Genomic DNA, 17,756 nt, shown 5'->3' on the forward strand with positions numbered 1-17,756 from the left:
GACAACCAGAAACACTGCCATTGGGCCCAATGTGGGGAGGGAACAAGGAAACCAAATTACATCTAAAGTAAAATGGAGTTAAGACAGTAGCCAAGCTGATTTGTGTAAATCCTCAAGTCTGTTGCCACTTTAACATATTGGATTCTTTGTCCTATTCCAAAATCCAATTCAGTTTGCTCCAGAGTAGGTGATAAGTAGGAAAAGACTTGAAATGGAAAATTACTACCATCTCCATTGAAACCAACTAAATTCCAGGAAAGCCAAACATGCTGGATTCAAAGGAAAAACGAACTCCATTCTTTGAGCTGGTATATTCTAGCAGGACCCTAGCGATTGAAAAGGGATTTTAGCAAAGCCATTCAGTAGTAGCTGGCTGCTTATTCAAAAGTTATCCCCATGCCCCATGGAAAAAGCATCTTAACCAGTTGGATTATAGGGTGTGACAGGTGCATCCAGTCCACAGGACAAGGCATCGTTATCAGCTGAATGTCTCTGGTACGATTATCAGTGGTGCAATGATTGACAATAATGAAATGTTATCCATTTCAGTAGTAAGTGTACTTAAGTTGCCATGCTCTTGGAAAATTCTGTGATAAAATAGAATACAGGGCAACTTCCTACATGGTATTCCTACCACCATCTCATGCTCCCTTGCACTAAACTGTTTTCTGGAGACTGGAATTTCAGTCGGCATTTTAACATATGTGAATGGGATAAAAAGCAGCCACTTCCCCTCCTAAGCTCATTTGCTAGGTTGAGCTGTATGTGCCTGGAGTCTGGAAGAAGGAATTAGATAAAATCAAAGGTAAATGTGATTAAAAAAAATACCATGCTACCTACTGGAGCCAATCCTCTTCCTAAACCCTTAGAGATTGTCCATCACACTATCCTCATTAAGCCTTGTGGTTTCTACCTAAGCAAGCAAAGGATGGGAGAGCAGGGCTAGAATCTTGCTTTAACAAGCTGCTAGGAAGGCAGACTCATGCTTTTTTGTGGTTCTGAAGCCATTTGCATGGGTAGGTAGTTTGTCGGGTAACTTGGGAATGTACTAACCCACAATGCATGGAAAGCTGTCTAGTGAACACTGCATGTGCGCCAGGGTAGAGTTCACTGCTGTTGCTGTTTGTTATTTAGGGAAAATATAATGCCATGATGAAGCCACTTTTGCCTTTCCAGTTTGCATGCATAAACCCGCAGCAGATACCCCAAGACCTCCACTTCTGTCACAGGACACTTCTTGTGGATTTCCTGTATTACTTTTTGCTATCATTTCCCTGTAATGATTTTCCTCTTCTACCCTGTGTTCAGTGTCTATGAACTCCTAGTATTTTTTTGGGGGTGGTAGTGGTGGGGTCTGGATAAGGGGAAGGAAGTATGCTGTGCATTTCCTCCAAATGGTAAGAGGTCTGTTCTCAAGCTAAAGCGCACACAACAGAAACCATCAGTAACATTACTACAGACTGGCGAGGAGACCTTTAAATGAGTAGGCTCCAGCACCAGGTCTGCATTCTTCAGCTGGAGGCGCATGTATGCAGGGCCAATGTGTGACTAATCCGCATGCTGTACTAAGTTATGCCTAACTTCAAATTACATAGGAGAATGCTGTAGGAAGTTGTTTATTTAAAGGGAAAACATCAACTGGAAATTTAGTCAATTAAAAACAGATTCAAAAGTACATCCAGGTCCCATACGTGCCCCCAAACCCTCCTGCCGCATATTGTGGTTTTACAAATGTTTTATTGTCCCATGTTGCTGTGTGACAGAGCCACACAAAACACAGACTATATCCAAGTACTGCCACTGCATTATGGAATTACAGATGCTACTTGTAACAATTTCTGGGTAACATTTTTAGGCTAATTCTCCCTTTAAATACAAACTTTCTTTAATGAGGCAACTTTCAAGATCCTACAATGTGTTTGCACATTAGTCTCTCTCAGGGCACCTCTAATCCTAAAGGAGCCAAAGGAATGAACATATTAATGCATTAACTTCTTCCAGGAACCTCATCTTGCCTTTTAAATCTTTCATCCACTTACTGACCTAACCCAACCCTGCTTAGCTTGTGAAAGCTGATGAGATCAGAGCATGAAGTGGGTGCTGCTGAATTCATACCTTTTGCTAGTCCCCCCCCCCAGAGTTAAAACATGAATCCAGCTGTCCCTCTTTTAGTGCCTGACTAGGTTTGTTCTGAGCTGGTATTTCTTAAAGCTGGAGCCTGTACTGTTTTTAATAAATAAAATTCCTATGTAATTGGCTGGACAATTGCACATTAGTAACACACACGTTTCAAGGTATCCAGCTGTAGGGATTTAGAGCCCAGAACTCACTACTGAAATATTTTAAAATGTCTTGTTCCTTATAAGCCTCCTCAGGTCCTCTAGTTAGTCAGATAGCTATGCTCGTTCTGTGCTGCTTTGGTACCATACAGCCTTTCCTCTGGCTGTCAGATATATTAACTGCTGAGCCTGCAAACATCTGTTTTTAATAAAGTTTATGTTAATCTAATGTCCCAAACACAGTTCTGCAAGTATGCTCTGAAACAAGGGCCTGTGCATTTAATCTTGCTGCAGATGAAAGTTTGATAGCCAAATAATTTCTTCAACCCCTTAGCAGAGATGACATTAAACAAACCATCCCTCGCTATGGTAGGGAGAGTTCTAGATTTACTGGGGGATTGCATTACCCTAGATTTTCTTGTCAGTTTTTGAAAACTTTTTCCAATTTTTGATACCTTGCTAGTAACGCCCACCAACTTGTTATATTTTAGTCTGACAAGTATGTTAATGAGTTTTCTTACAGTACAAGATTCCTAGCGCAGGCACTGATTGCATAGGCCTCTGCATCTCAGTGGATGGACCCTGCTGTGAAAATCCACAAATAAGATAAAAGCCCATGTTAGTGAAGAATACAGAGCATGTGCCCTTATTTGGACAATTCCACCCTTCCTAATACTGACTTCTGAAGGGCTGAGCAGACTGCACCTGCTGCTGTTTTTTTTTTTTTTTTTTTTTTTTAACAGTTTTGTTGCTGGGGTACAATGCAGTTAGCTTCCCAGCATTAATGAGTTCCTGCTCTTCGCTTCCTTGGGATAATTCTGGCTTTGTGACCCTGCTGTTAACTATCCCATTGGCGACACATGCTTGATAACATTCTCTGTATTACATAGATTAAGTGTCACCCCTCCTGAAGACTGGAAAAGCAGGACCAAAGTTCTTTAATGCACACAGGCTTTAGGGTTGGCCCTAATGTGAGTGGTTAAGGTAAAAAATACAGAGGTCAATGCTGGCTGTTTTTTGTTTAGACAAACATTAAGCTATGTGAATTTTTATTTCAATTTTGATGGAGAGATTTAAGCTTGAAGCTAGCCCAGACTTTTCTCTCCGCAGCGGCCCTCACAAGCTCTGTGCTTCTTACTTTCATTTGGATTGCAGTTTTCGTCCTTTGGTTTTTTTGTTGGCTAGTCTCAGTTTATGCTTTAGCCCAGTCTGGGCTCCTTGATACCTCCCTTGACTCCTGGAGCACAAGTAAGCTACATATGAGTCCTTGTAACTGCTGGGGTCTCATTGTTTCTCCATTAATTTCTTTTGCAGAAAGGGACTCCAGGTGCTTTCTTCCCATTCCCATTAATTGAAGTAGCTGCCCCTGTAGCCTGTGGCTGTTTGCTGCTACTTATTATTGGTCTCATATTCATGATTCTCACTGCACGGAAGAGGCGCCAATCGGAGGGAACCTACAGCCCAAGCCAGCAAGAGGTGGCAGGAGCTCGCTTGGAGATGGACAGTGTCCTAAAGGTGCCACCGGAAGAGCGTTTAATATAGGCACCACCTTGGCAAGGAGATGCACCTGCAAGGTCTGCTTTGACCTTGAGATTTTTCCAGCACTTGTGGCAACAGACCCTCCTCTAGCCCAGTTCCTTCAAGGCATTGGTGGTGACCTGGACTTACACATTAAACAGTGGCAGTTCCAGCACGTTACATGTTAATCAAGTCAACTACACACTGCTGGGCTCTGGCTCAAAATAAAACCCTTGACCTGCTTCCTTTAATGCCTCCACTAGACTCCTATTGAGACAGGAGCTCTCTGAGATGATGTAGGTGTTTGCACCTGCTAAGAGATGTCCTATGCCCCATTCCACCTCTTGTACAGCAGTCACATTTTTAAAGACTGCTGCAAAAGGAAAAATTAATTAGACACGAAAACTGCTGCAGGTGGGGAAGCTTTTCCTTGAGTTGCAAAGCAAACTATCTACTTTAATGTTAAATACTGACTCGAAATGTATAGAGGATATGATCATTTTGTGTGTTAGTTTAACTCTCCAAAAATTCAAACTGACTTGCAGCCCTATTGGGCTGAGGGGTACGAGTGTTTCCAAAACTGTTTTCACAATGTAGTCTTTAACAGCAACAGCAGCTGTGAACTCTTGCCTCCTGATAGACACAACATTTGAAGGAACTGTCAGGAACTACTGAAGTCATTGTACAATCAACACATTTTATAAAGTAACCTCTGTTTGGGATAGAACGTTAGACATTCCCATGGGTACCGCACAGGAAGTGTGTAATAATAACCTTGTTTCGGAGGGGGTGGACTGAGATACCTGCAATGCTTGTGCTAGTTCAGTGCCTATTGCCAAATGTTTGTTCTTTGTTCTCTGAGACTGAGGAATGGGGACAGTATCACCCAACAGACAAATAGGCAAATACCAACTGCATTGCTTCCCCCTAAGTACATGGTTTTCATCTCTATGAACTAGAGGCTTTGAGCCACAACCACTGCACCAAACAGTTTTCATCTCCACTGAGATAAAATGGCCTTGAAATTCTCACGCTCAAACGCAGTAAAAATTAGTAAAACTGCAATAAAAGAAGGTGGTGGTGGAGGGAGGGGCTAGACTGGGCTGGTGGTGGCTTTGATTGTTCATGAAATATACAACTTTCTCTACCAAAGCACACTGTGAGTAAAGTCAGTAACGCCGTGTTCCACCACAGCAGCCAGCATGGGCGCATCTTAGCAACTCCTCGTTTGTGGGAGCAGTCGGGGCTGCAGGGGCTATCCTGCTCCTTGCACTTGTTGCAGCCTCTGCGATTGCCATGAAGAAAAGGAGAGCGACTCAGGGAACATACAGTCCCAGCCGCCAGGAGAAAGACGGGGCACGAGTCGAGCTGTGGAACGTGATCAAGCTGCCGCCAACAGAGAGGCTGATATGAGCACTAGGTATGATCAGGGGCTGCAGTTTTCAGCCATTACAGTTGCTAGAATGCCACAGTTCTGTCTGTCTATGTTAAAGTCAGAGATGCTCTTTGTGGGGCAATGCCATTCACCACTTGGGTTCTCTACAGGATGGGGGCAGCTGCCCATTCACTGTTGACTGGCACTAATGAACCTTGTTTTGGGCTTTGTTATTGCAGCATAACCCTGGTGAAAACAGCTCAGCCAGAAAGGGTGGGGGAACAAAGGAAAGCTTTTGAGGGCAGTTACTGCTTGAGCTGTTTGTATACAAAAACGTTATACAGCCTACGCTGATTAGGAAAAGAGAGGGGGCAGAGCCCACCTGTACAATATCCCTCATCCTTCCTCTCCCTTTGGTTCAAGTCAGCAGTACTTCTCACTGCCATGAAATCAGCACAAACATTATGTTGCCCATTAGTAGTTGGCAAACAGCAGAAAGAAGACAGTTCAGGGAGGCCTAGTTAACAGAGTAAGCATTTAATTTCTTCATTTAATGCAGAGTGCAACTCCAAGAAATCCACCAGTTCAGGGGGAAGGAATCCCCTCTCCCTACCCTGCAAGGACAGGGCGATTGACCACTTGTGGAAGACACTTTCCATAGCTCCATCCTTCCAGGGACTAGATTAGAATCACCACTTACATTGAAGGAAAATTAAAATGTGTGTGTTTGTTAGACACCTGATTGTTTTATGACTAAACTGCTGGAATATTTTAAGTGCCTTGTTGAGAATGAATCACCAGTTACAGTATTAACTTTTTCAAACAGAATGTTTAGTTAGAGAAAAACTGATCACTTATTTGATCAGAATTTACAATGAGGAGGGTCTTAGTGGCCTGGATACTGGGTTTTTAAAATTGTTTCATAGCTGTAGCATCTGCCACCTACACACAATCAGCTGGAGTAAAACTCCTGAAGTCCTGAGTAAGAAATATGGATTAGATTTAGTTTGTAGAAGTGCAGAGAGCAGCCCCACTAAGATTTCAGGGAGTTGTGTACTCGGGTGAAATTCACTGGTGTGCAGAGGGCCAGCACTTAACATAGCACAATGGGGTTTGGGGCTGGCCCTTTACACAGGGGTGAATTTCACCCCTTGTAAGAAATGTGTTGAACTATGCATTAAATATATAATTAAGTGTTCTACTGTTTTGTAAAATATTACACTGATTTTTCTCATCCTAATTTCCGTGAGAAGGACATACTATTTCCGGCGTGTCTCCATTCCACCTTTTTATAGCTGCCGCATGCAGTATTCCCTGACCACCACAGTGTGTCAGACACTATGCAAACACCTGCTACAGCACATGCCAACTGAGGTCTAAAATCATTAGCTTATCATCATAATTATTACAAAGACCAGTGAGAAATATTTTACAAAACAGTGTCTGCTCGTATCTACAGAGTACTCCTTAATAAGCAGAGGTGTGAATACACACACACACACACACATCACAGCAGACTGCCTTTGGAAGGAAATCCTCTATACCATTCTGGTATTTGAAAGTATTATTCTATTTACAGTTGCTGTAAATAGTTCTGAAATTCTAATAAAGGGAACAGGTCTAAAACTAGAGATTCAGCCAGTCCTCTTCAGGGCAAGTCCCCTTTGCGCAAATAAATGTTTGAATGAAGACCATTTATTTTGAAAACAACTTTCACTTGTAATGTGACATTTATCTGAATTTTTGCACATAGGATTACGATACAAAGTTGCCATTCCTCTAATATTGACAGAGGAGAAGCAAGGGGTGACCATTCAATGGTAGGGAGTTGTTAATATCTTTGCGGAAGAGATAATCTAAATCAGGGGTTCTCAAACTGGGAGTTGGGACCCCTAAGGGGGTCGTGAGCTGTCAGCCTCCACCCCAAACCCCGCTTTGCACATCCAGCATTTATAATAGTGTTAAATATATAAAAAGTGTTTTTAATTTATAAGGGGGGGGATTGCACTCAGAGGCTTGCTATTTGAAAGGAGTCACCAGTACAAACGTTTGAGAACCACTGATCTACATTTCAGTACATGTAGACTGCCACAGATTTATTATTTAGTATTAATGCTGATGTAATTTACCTTTAAACCCAGTGATCTGCTCTACCTGTTAGTTCTCCAATTGTTTTCTACTGAGGTTTAACTCAACACTGCTGCTTCCAGATCCTCTAGCAATAGGACACTGTCTGTGCTATCCACCCAGCTGCTGCAGGGAGACTGGATGAACTGCAGATTCTGAAACTGTGTTTGTGGCCAGCAGCATCTGAGCAATTGTGGGGGAAACAGGTCCTACAAGACAGGCACTACACAGCTGAGCTGGTTGCTGGGACTCTTTGGGAAAGGGGATGAATCCATCTCCCACTGTTCCTGCCTCAAGGCTGGATTAGCTTGCCATGTCCAGGAGACCCTTCTCACCAGAAGACAATGATAGTGGGCCTCTCTCCCTGGAAGTATAACCTTGATGAACTATGGCCGAAGCATTCCAGGGAGCGAGGTGGGATTGTGCCCTAGCCTTACCTCAGGAGACTTTGGATAAAACCTTCATTTAGGTCCCAGGTGAAATGAGTTTGAGTTCATCCCATGAAGGCACATCATAAATCCACAGCAGGCGTATTTACGATTATTGAATCCCCAGAAACCCAGACTAGAATAGGAAGAGGTTGCTACACATCTGCACTCAGGTGCAGTTGGAAACTTGTACCTTTCTTCTTCAGTTGCACTTTGTAGTTTAAAAACATACGTTGTATAAATTCAAAAAACAAATGCAGCAACAAGCCCTAAAACCACTGCTATTCTGAGATAAGAAATGGATTTGTGTTACACAAAATGACTATTACAAAGCTACTGAACTATCCCTAAAGGTGATAAGAATCTATGAAACAAACAGTAGGGTAAGCCAGGAAACCTAAAAACCAGCCTGAAGGTAAACTGAAAGCAAGAGGTGCATCTACATCCCTCTTCTCTTCTTAGGTAATCCCAGTTTCTTTACAAGGTTATCAAAGCAGGTGTACTAGCCTGACTTCAAGTATTCCAAAACCACAACTAGTGAAAGGATACAAGACCATGACAAAGTATTTTTAACATTTCTGCTATTTAATTTATGGAGCATTTTTTCCACTGTGAATTTAATTTTCTTTTGATATTTAATTTTTGAATATATTTTTTCACAAACCAATTTGCTACAGATGATGTTCCTCAAAGACAGTTGATTTTTTTTGTAAATGTAAATTGCATAGATGTGTAAAGATTAGACTGTTTCTCAGATAAATTTATTTACAATAAAAGCTGGTTAAAAAATGCATCTGAGCCTTATCTCCGATAGTATCTTTAGCTGATAATGAACACAACTGGGGCTTGTAGGCATTACAATCATGCAAATAATAGAACATCAGCTCAGACTTGGCTCATAGACTATATGGTAACTTACTTACAAGCTTAGATGTACTGTAATACAAGCTTTCAGTGGGTGAAATGAGGGCAAACCGCATCACTGCTGGCTGAGGGACTTGCTCACCATTAATTTATTTTAATCCCTCTAGAAGAGGGAGCGGAGAGGACACAGCCAGCCATGAAATCAGGAGAAAAGGTGAAATCTCCTACCAGCCTTTGAGGTCTTAATCAGGACAGATTTTAGTGACAGCCTCTCATGGAGTAGAAATGAGGGACACTATGTGGCAGAGGTGGGTGGCTTTGGGGGCGGAGTACAGAGGATGGCAGCTATAGGGGAGTATGCATGAAAGGATGGTTCTGCCCTGCCACCACTAGAATGTGTGGTTTTAGGGAGGCTGAGTGGTTAGACCCAGGAGCCTTCACTTCAAAGACCAATGGCCTGATTTTCAGAGAGAGCTGTTCTCCACCTTTACTGTGCCTCTGTGAAATCTATATTAAAACATTATAAATACTTTCTGGCACACAGTTAACTCAACACAGTGGCTGTATCCCCTTGTACTGCTATCCCTTTCTCTGAGGGAAGTTAGTCTCCATGGAAGGTTGCCTTCTAACAGCTGGACTCATGTTGTCTGGGGACATCAATTAAACTAGAGACCAGGCTTGTGACTGGGAGTGACACTGTCAATTGTGCCTAAGCAGAAGCTCATGTTTCCACCTATATGGCTGTCAGCACTGCCACCTGAGCAGAAGTTTAGCTGTGCCCCAGACAGCATAATCCCATCCAAGCTTGTGATCTCCATTGGCCACTGTGAGTGTGGGGTGATACTCCTGCCATAGCTGCAGGATGAGCTGTGAAGCTTTTCCCCAGATGAGAATATTGAACTTGCAGTACGGAAGGAGCTCAGCTCCAACCCTGCTAAACCTCACTTTCCTGGGAGAATGTAAAGCCGCAGAGTACAGAAGCAGCAGTAGCAGAGATTAGAATTCATAAGTACAATAGTTGGATGTGGATTTAGGAATGACTGTGCTTAGTACAGGGAGTGCTAAACAATGTAAATACATAACAAAAGAAAAACTGCTAACCTATAGAGCAGTGCCAGCACATATGAACCTGAGATCTTCCACCAAATAAATAAGGAAAACACATCAGTTAGTAGTGGAGGGGTTTGGGCCAATCAGGCCACAGTGACATGCTTGGTGGATATGCCCAATAGGCTGGAGTGAAGGAACACAGTCACCTAGATACCAAAGTATTTGGTGCATTAAAATTAAGAATTTCATGGAACACAGTCTTCTAGTCAGAGTGCCTGATATCTTTCTAAAACAGAAGTGAGACAAGGCCGGGTATGGATTTGACTTTCAGAAGATTGGAAAGATCTAACTTCTATGATCCAAAGAAATCACACTTGGGAAATGCACTTATTTAGCTGCCAATCATATAGGTGCAAAATGCTGGAAAACGTCTTTAAATTATTGGAGTAAATTCACATGCCACACTCAATGGAACAGATGGCATATTCCAAGAGACCTAGGCCTATTCTTTAATTCTGTGCTGCCAGTATGGAATAGAAGATACTCTAAGGTGGATAAGAAAACTTACACGGTAAGAGAAAAATCTCCAAAGCTGGTTTACAAGGGCTGAACTCAATGTAATCAATTAATTGTTCAAACATGCAAACTGACTGGAGCTTTTTTATAACATTACATCCATCATACCAAAATACAGAAACAACATTCACTTGACCTCTGCTTAGTGGCAGTAAAACATCCACATCCCTGGTACTCCTGTGCCCTGTAAGATACCAGCTACATCAAAGCACATCATACACCCAAGAGAGTCGAGCTTTGGCAGGACTGCTGTGTATACTGAGCATATTTTCATATCTAGCTATTTACACAGGGATTTGCAAGACACTAACGTTCTCTTGAAAAATATCCAAATATGTTCACTGTCCAACAGACACACAGATTCATACAACAGTTTCCACATCCAGAGGTGGTGTTACTGCTTCTACCCCAGTGAGAGACTGTGTGGCCACATTTTCTATTCCAGACTGAACAGACTCTTATACCTACATTCACAGCTCATAAAGCTTTTGTCTTATTGCAGAATGATGTGAGTGGAGAGGCATTAACAACATGATTGTTTTCCCCATTGTCTTAAAATCACAACTATGATAGAAGTGTCATCCTACTACTTAACCCCTCACATGCCACAACATCTATTGGGGATTAACTCCACCCTTCTCCCCAATAGCAACACTGACAGCCCACGCTGAGACGTGGCCTATATCGCACATCCTGCTCTTATTCTCAGAACGAAATAATACTTAGTTCTTATATAGTGGTTTTCATCAACAGATCTCAACGCGCTTCACAATCTTTTAATGTAGTAAAGCCTGATATGAAGGAATAAACAGCTCATTAGTCAACCGTTGAATGAGGGCCCAATCTGCTAAGGGCTGAACATCCTCAACTTTAAAGGATTTCCACTGGAGTTGAAGGCATTCACCACAGAACAGGATCAGGTTGCCATGCCTCATTGATTCAAAATGCCTTTGGACAAAGTGCCTGAGAATTAAAGTTTGATCAGTGGTCTACAAAATAGCTAGCTATTCCATTCATTTTGCTTTTCTTCTATTTCAGGAGTTATGCTAATGATTAACAAGTAAAAATCACACCCTCTGATCACTGCACTTAAATATTTCCTCTATTAGTTGGAATTAATAACTGTATACGGCTCAGTAAACAAACTTTACCTGTTCTTCAAAAGGTGAACACTTTCTGATCACACCTACTGTAACAGATTCAGTCCTAGTTGATGGCAGTACCCTTACCCACAGATTGAACTGCATCTCTGCTTTCATGGCGTATAGTGACTTCTAGGATGAAGGGAAAACACACTGGGCATAACCTGAAAAGATACGGTTGTAAAATAAATTGTTCATTGCACAGGAAGAACAGGCACGAAGGACACGGATCACACGCGAAACCTGCCCTGGATAATATAGTGTAAGCAATGTAAGAAGCTTCAGCTGACAAAGTGGGGGTGATAGTAATCAAAGCTTATGGTGTAGAAGTCATAGGGACCCCAGAACAGACTGTGGAGATTATAAATGACTCCAAGTAGATTTATTTTTATTCTCCACTCTAGTCAATCTATTCCCCTGGCACAGGAGGAACCACTTTGGTTATAGGTGCTGATGTGAGGAGTCTACAGGGCGTCAGAACTTTAGTCTGTTTAAAATTTTTATTCAGAGCTGTCATAGCCATGTTGGTCCCAGGCTATGAGCGAGACAAGGTGGGAGGGGTAATACCTTCTGTTGGACCATCTTTTGTTGGTGAGAGAAACTGAAGATAAGACCCGAAGATCTCTGTGGAGCTTGAAAGCTGCTCTCACTGACAGAAGCTGGTCCAGTAAAAGATATTACCTCACCTACTTTGTGTCTCAGCTTTTTTATGGAGTTGAATGTGCCTAGCACCCCCCAATTCAGGAATACATTTAGGCACCACGTGCTTGAGTGCTTTCATGAAGAGTGATGTTTTCCTGAAGTGGGACTACACTGCATATATCCCAATAGCACTTGCTTAGCTGAAGGAACAACAGTACTGCATACACTCCACTTCAGTCAAGCTGTCACCAGACCTGACTGATAGTTTCATCTGTTTAAAGGGGTGTGCATTTCCCTTGAAAGAAAAGCTGCACTCACTTGTGCTAATGGATTTTTACCCCCTTCTATTTGGAAAACCAATTGAGCAGATTCTTCTTCTCTGGTTTGAATTTTTACCCTTAAATTCTAGACCAAGCTTGGAAATCCCATTTCATGCCAGGAAAATGCTGGGTGTGTGCAGGGCAACTACAGTTCTGGGAGGTAATTAACATCGGTAACATCTGTATAACATTAGCACAAGGAGGCCAAAATTCTCATCTGCCTACTACTACAAGTTCTGATATTATTTTTCATACATACATGTATACATTTAAAACAATATATACAAGACAGCAGAAGAGCTGGTGCATGCTGAATACAATAGTTTGCAGAGTGTAAAGGGCAATTCCCGCCATCTAGAAAACAAGAATTCTGTTTTGCAAAACTGTTCAACGTTTCAACATTTGTTTCCATTCTGATACGGAATGAGAACTTCTACATTTTTTTCATGAAAGAAAAAAAAAGACACACACACAGCCCACCATGCCAGAACAGAATAGCTAAAGGCCCAGTTGGTGCTGAATCAGAGAGAGCAGGGAATTGGACTTGGGTCTCCCACATCCCAGGTGAGTGCCCAGTGGGTGTCTCACACTCACTCTCAGACCTGAGAAATCTTCCCGACAAAGTTCAGTCTAAAATGAGGTTTCCATGAAAAGTTTTGGTTTTGACAAATGGACATTTTACTTATGAAAAATATTAGCTGAAGAACTACCAACCAACTCTAATGGTTATGTCCCATAAAATGTCTGACATTTCTGTGAACATTAATTCAAAGTAATAAACGCACACTTTATATAGGCTTCTCAAGGACAGACACACACAGAAATTAAATAATTTTTTTTAACCTAAATTATCCAGTCCTAGACCCTAAAATGCTTCTAACTTGATCAGTGGGACAAGTCAGAACAGCAGTTTTGATTACTGTAGGAGCATTGCTGAACTCTGGCCCATACACTTAGCGACATTTAAAATGAGAGGGAAAAGAACATTCTAATGGATAAGAGCAAATGTAAATAAGGAATGCAATACCAAAAAAGATCAAACGTGCACATCGCCAACTAAGGTGGAAAAAACTCTAAGATGAGTATAATGCCATTGGGAAATTGCTAAAAATATGTTAGCTGTTAGGTGAACGCAATGCCCAGCATACCGGATTCCCTAATACAGACCTCAAAGTAGGGGCTTTTAAAACCAAAAAAGCAACATTACATCTGAGTCCTACATTAAGTAGCTGAGACATCTCTTCCAACCACACAGTTTGCTTAAATCTGCCACTATTAAATGAAAACCATGTCAGATATTCAACAGTTTAAATGAGACAAACAGTTTAAATGAGACAAACAATTAATACCACCCTTGATGGTTTGAATCTTTTATTATGCTAAACCTGCAAAAAGGATTCCCTTATTTGCAAGTTCAATCCAAGAAGTGAGGAAAAGGACAAACATTAGCAAAGTGTTCACTACTATTAAGGCTCTCTCTCAGGTGGGCCCACCTGTTTTTTCCTTCTGTAAAATAAAGTGAAGAGTGAATAACATGATAAAGTGTTTTAATACGTTTCAGTGTCTCAGGATTGGCCTCTTAAAATCAAGGAGTGTTTGTGCATTTCAAAAGAACAGTGTAGAAGACTGCATACTGGAATACGTTATAGAAATGGGTGAACAGAATAAAACATTAAATAAGGCTGGAAAATACCTTGCAATGATACAGAAATACCGTAGCATTTTCCCACTTAGTTTAAAAGGAATACTCAGTACACAGTCAGTGCATAGCATTAAAAAGGAGAAACTAGAAGTATATGTAAATGCAATTCATATGCACCACTTTTAGTGTACACCTATGAGAACTGAGAAAGTTTTATGACTCAGCATACAGCAGCTAAAGGGGTTCAGAGATTCCAGACCAAAATGGTAACCCAGACATTCACATTCTGTATAGTCTAGAACAAAATGCAGCTAATTTTGTAGACTTTAAATATTTTACTATTCAGAACTAGGCAATATCAAAACCATCCGTCTTCCAGGAAAAAAGAAAGAAAGAAAAAGAAAGAAATAATACAAAACTGATTGAATGGCTTGTAAAAGCAAAAGTATTTTACAGAAATATAACAAATGCAACATTAGGGTCTCCCCCAAACTGTTGGCATTCAGTTATTAGAGTAGATTTCTCTTGTATTGCACAGGCTCCAATGCAGACAGCCATTTTAACACACTAGAATAAGAGAGCCTCCAAGGAGGCTATAGGAACAAAATACGTATACTGAGAGAATCTGGATAGAGTCTCTCAGGAATTTCCCATATGTCCACAACTGCTTCTTTTACTTAAGCAAAGACTTAATGGTGACAAACTCACTTTTGAGTAGGTTTTTTTAAAGCAACCTGTGTCCAAGTAAAAAACCAAAACCCAACAACACTTAAGTAACACAAACAAAAATGATCACTATAAAGGTAGCAGTTTTTATAAGAAATGCCAACCTTAAGCATTGAAATGTTTGAGGTCATGGTGGCCAGAGAGAAATGTCTTGCAAAATGCAAATCAATAAATCCTTTAACATGTTCATTGCTTTATAGTACATCACATGATCCCACCCCCCATTTGTGTTCTCAGCAAAAGTAGGAACAAGGTTCATGACTTTTCAGACAGGATGAATGAGGGAGGCTGAGCCCTGAACACGGTGATAAGATCTCAGCTGCGTCAAGGTGGCACTTAGTGCTTCCAAAAATACAGCAATGACAGGCAGCCGTCACCTATTTTCTAATGTTATATCACTTACTCAGCAATATTTATAGTTTGTGATTTCTGCGTACAGACACGTACGGTGGCTTTACCAATCTGAAACCAGGCCTCCTAGTCAATGTACTACTGTACGGCTTGGAGAACTCAAGAGCTGGGAATACTTATGCCCTGATTTTTGTTCTCTTTTTTGTAATAAAATAAGATACTATTACATCCAGTTCAAATACTGCCATCTAGAACATTTATACATAATATTAACATACAATTACGGATTAACTGGGAGATAGTTTAAGGACTCCATCAAAAGACATTTTCCAATGTTTTTGTCTAAAAACGGAATTGCTGGTGCTTCCAGTTTCCCACTGGAGACAGAGGATCGAGCCCTGAGCTGCAGGAGGCTTTGCTCTGTGCTGGAGTTTTGCTGTAACTGGGAATTGTAATGGATTTTGTACTGAAGAAGTGCTGCTCTGTGGGTGGTGGTAGTGGGGTGAGTGTAAAAAAAAAACCCAAACCCTACAACAAAAGCTGATAAAATTGTGTAATTAGTCAAGTGTATATATTGCTAGACAGGGTATTAAACAAACTCAATTTAAGCCCAGTGGATTAACTCAATACAGACAACAAGTCTTGGTTAGTTTGCTGCACACTACATATGTAAGCAAAACATTATAAGCAATATGTGTAATTGAAGAAATTGATCTGAACACTGTTCACACAGGTAGGAAGCAAAAACTACATGCTGTGTCATGTTCCAGGCTGCGCCTGGGACTGTGAGAATACAAGGGAGGGAATGAGCAGTTTCTGGTTCAGTAGTTTCTTGAAAAGGCTGTTTGTGAAAAAGAAAAGAATAACCTAATAACCTGAATGCTCTGGCCGGTGCAAGAGTCACTGGAGTTTTCACTGACTGCAGGCAAGAAGTCAGCTAGGATACCAGTGAGAAACCATATCTAGTAATGGGACAATGTGGGGGTTCATCAGCAAAATGGACTCCAGCCAGTAGCACTTGTATGTGAATTCTAGAAAAGCAGTTGTGTTTCCTGTGTCTATAACTTTCCATATAAAGAAACATGTTTTGGTGTTGGCTCAAAACAAGCCAACCAAATAATAATAATATTAAAATAAAAAATCCACCTCCCAAAAGAAAGAAGATAGGGTGGGGCATTATTCAAAGGTTTCCCACTGCTTTCTGAGCTGTTCTACTTTACCTGGGGTGGCTGAAACCTCCTGTTTTGTCTTCTTTAACAAATCTTCAAATGGATCTTTTGTCTCCTTTGAGGGAAGTAACACTGACTCTAAGCCCTTCGTGGGCCTCGGGGGAATCAGAGGGGGGTCGTTAGAACTTAGCGCCAACCCTTGCTTGACATCTATCTTGGAGCCAGAATGGCTCGCTGGTAATGTTCTGATTTTAGAAGGACCACTTAAACGTGCTGGCTGCAGAGAGCTGGCTGGGGAAGGGTTCTGGCTTTGCTGCAGTAAGGAACTAGCCTGTGGTGCTGTCGCAGCCTGGCCAAACAGACGGGGCATGGACAACGCTGAAATGTTTGGCTTAGGTCGCTGTGGTTGGTAAAAGCCAGAATTAGGTATCATGAAGCTGGAGCTATAAGTGTGACCTAAAGGAGGGGTAAAGGGTCCCCCTGGGGGTCTGACCAGCGATATCGTCAGGGCTGCTGGCACTGTCTGTGTAAATGGATTGAGGGATGGCTGCAGAAATGGCGGTGCTGAAGGAGGGTATCCCAGCGGCTGGGTGAATGGTGCCGGCGGAGGAGATGCAAAGTCGCCCACCACTGAAGCAAAGCCAGCAGCAGAGCTCGGAGAGGCTGAGCTCTGCATACTGCGAGAGCCTTGCTGGGGTCCCATGTTTTGCCAGCTGGTTGTTTTTAATGGATCCAGCAGACTAAGAAGATAGTCACTTTCACTACCGGCATTTTCCGTATTAACCTTGACTGGCTGAAGCATCGCAGTCGTTCTGCTAGAACTGGATAGAAGCTGAGAGGGGTGAGGGGAATAAGTTACTGACTGTCTGAATTCTGGGCCAAGGGACACAGTCCCGGCTCCAAAGGGCCCCTGCATGAGCTCTGAAACCAAGTCGCTATGTCCCGTAGTGTAGGTGTTCACTGCATCTGTTGTACCAGCTGGAATCTGGGGTTTGGTTGGTCTGGGCGCAGGTGGTGGTGGGACTATCCCTTGCTCAGGAGTTTTTCTGCCCTGTGGTCTAGGGATGGTGATGTTCCCTTGAACAGCCGTGTTCCCTTCCTCCTTTTCTGCAGGCACCAAGATGCTGTCTCTGCTCCGGGGTCTCCGTGGGATTGATGGGATGGTCCCAAAAGAAGTCAGGGGCCTCTCTGGTGAGCTTTGGGAATATTTGGTAGGAATAGCCATGTCATCATGACCCATACTCCACAGCTTGTTGTAGGGATGAGAGAGTTTCATTGATGGCACAATCCTGCTTGTCTCAGATTCACCAAGATCCATCCTCTGCCAGAAAGTACAAGACAGATTAACATCTCCTGCTCAGCACAGACGTGAACAGCACAGCAATAGGGGGCAACATGGGGGCTGGAGAGAAGGATGCACACATGCTGCAAGCATTTGCAGGTGAGGGACAGAGAAAAGATTGTGGTTTAGGCGTGAGGACAGGAGACGGGAAGTCAGGCCTCTGGGTTTTAGTTCCAGCTCTGCCACGGATAGGTTGTGTGACATT

At 42.1% G+C, this 17,756-nt stretch overlaps 2 protein-coding genes across 5 annotated transcripts in view; one reads left to right on the plus strand and one right to left on the minus strand.

Annotated features, from left to right (window-relative positions):
* Positions 1 to 8,503, plus strand: part of CRB2 (crumbs cell polarity complex component 2) — a 57,002-nt gene extending 48,499 nt beyond the window's left edge. For 2 of the 3 annotated variants that reach the window (XM_074973741.1, XM_074973744.1), the window contains one exon: positions 3,594 to 5,135. In XM_074973741.1, the coding sequence (XP_074829842.1) occupies positions 3,594 to 3,821 (228 nt within the window). In that variant the 3' untranslated portion in view covers positions 3,822 to 5,135. Of the gene's footprint in view, positions 1 to 3,593 lie in introns of all 3 variants that reach the window. The other variant, XM_074973743.1, reaches the window with a different exon arrangement.
* Positions 8,504 to 13,654: 5,151 nt separating this feature from the next.
* DENND1A (DENN domain containing 1A) overlaps positions 13,655 to 17,756 on the minus strand; it is a 373,522-nt gene continuing 369,420 nt past the window's right edge. Inside the window, exon 22 of one of the 2 annotated variants that reach the window (XM_074973359.1) lies at positions 13,655 to 17,530. In XM_074973359.1, coding sequence (XP_074829460.1) covers positions 16,217 to 17,530 — 1,314 coding nt within the window. In that variant the 3' untranslated portion in view covers positions 13,655 to 16,216. The remainder of the gene's footprint in view (positions 17,531 to 17,756) is intronic. The other variant, XM_074973358.1, reaches the window with a different exon arrangement.

The sequence above is a fragment of the Natator depressus genome, chromosome 16 (genome assembly GCF_965152275.1).
Source record: "Natator depressus isolate rNatDep1 chromosome 16, rNatDep2.hap1, whole genome shotgun sequence".
NCBI classification, from domain to species: domain Eukaryota; kingdom Metazoa; phylum Chordata; order Testudines; family Cheloniidae; genus Natator; species Natator depressus.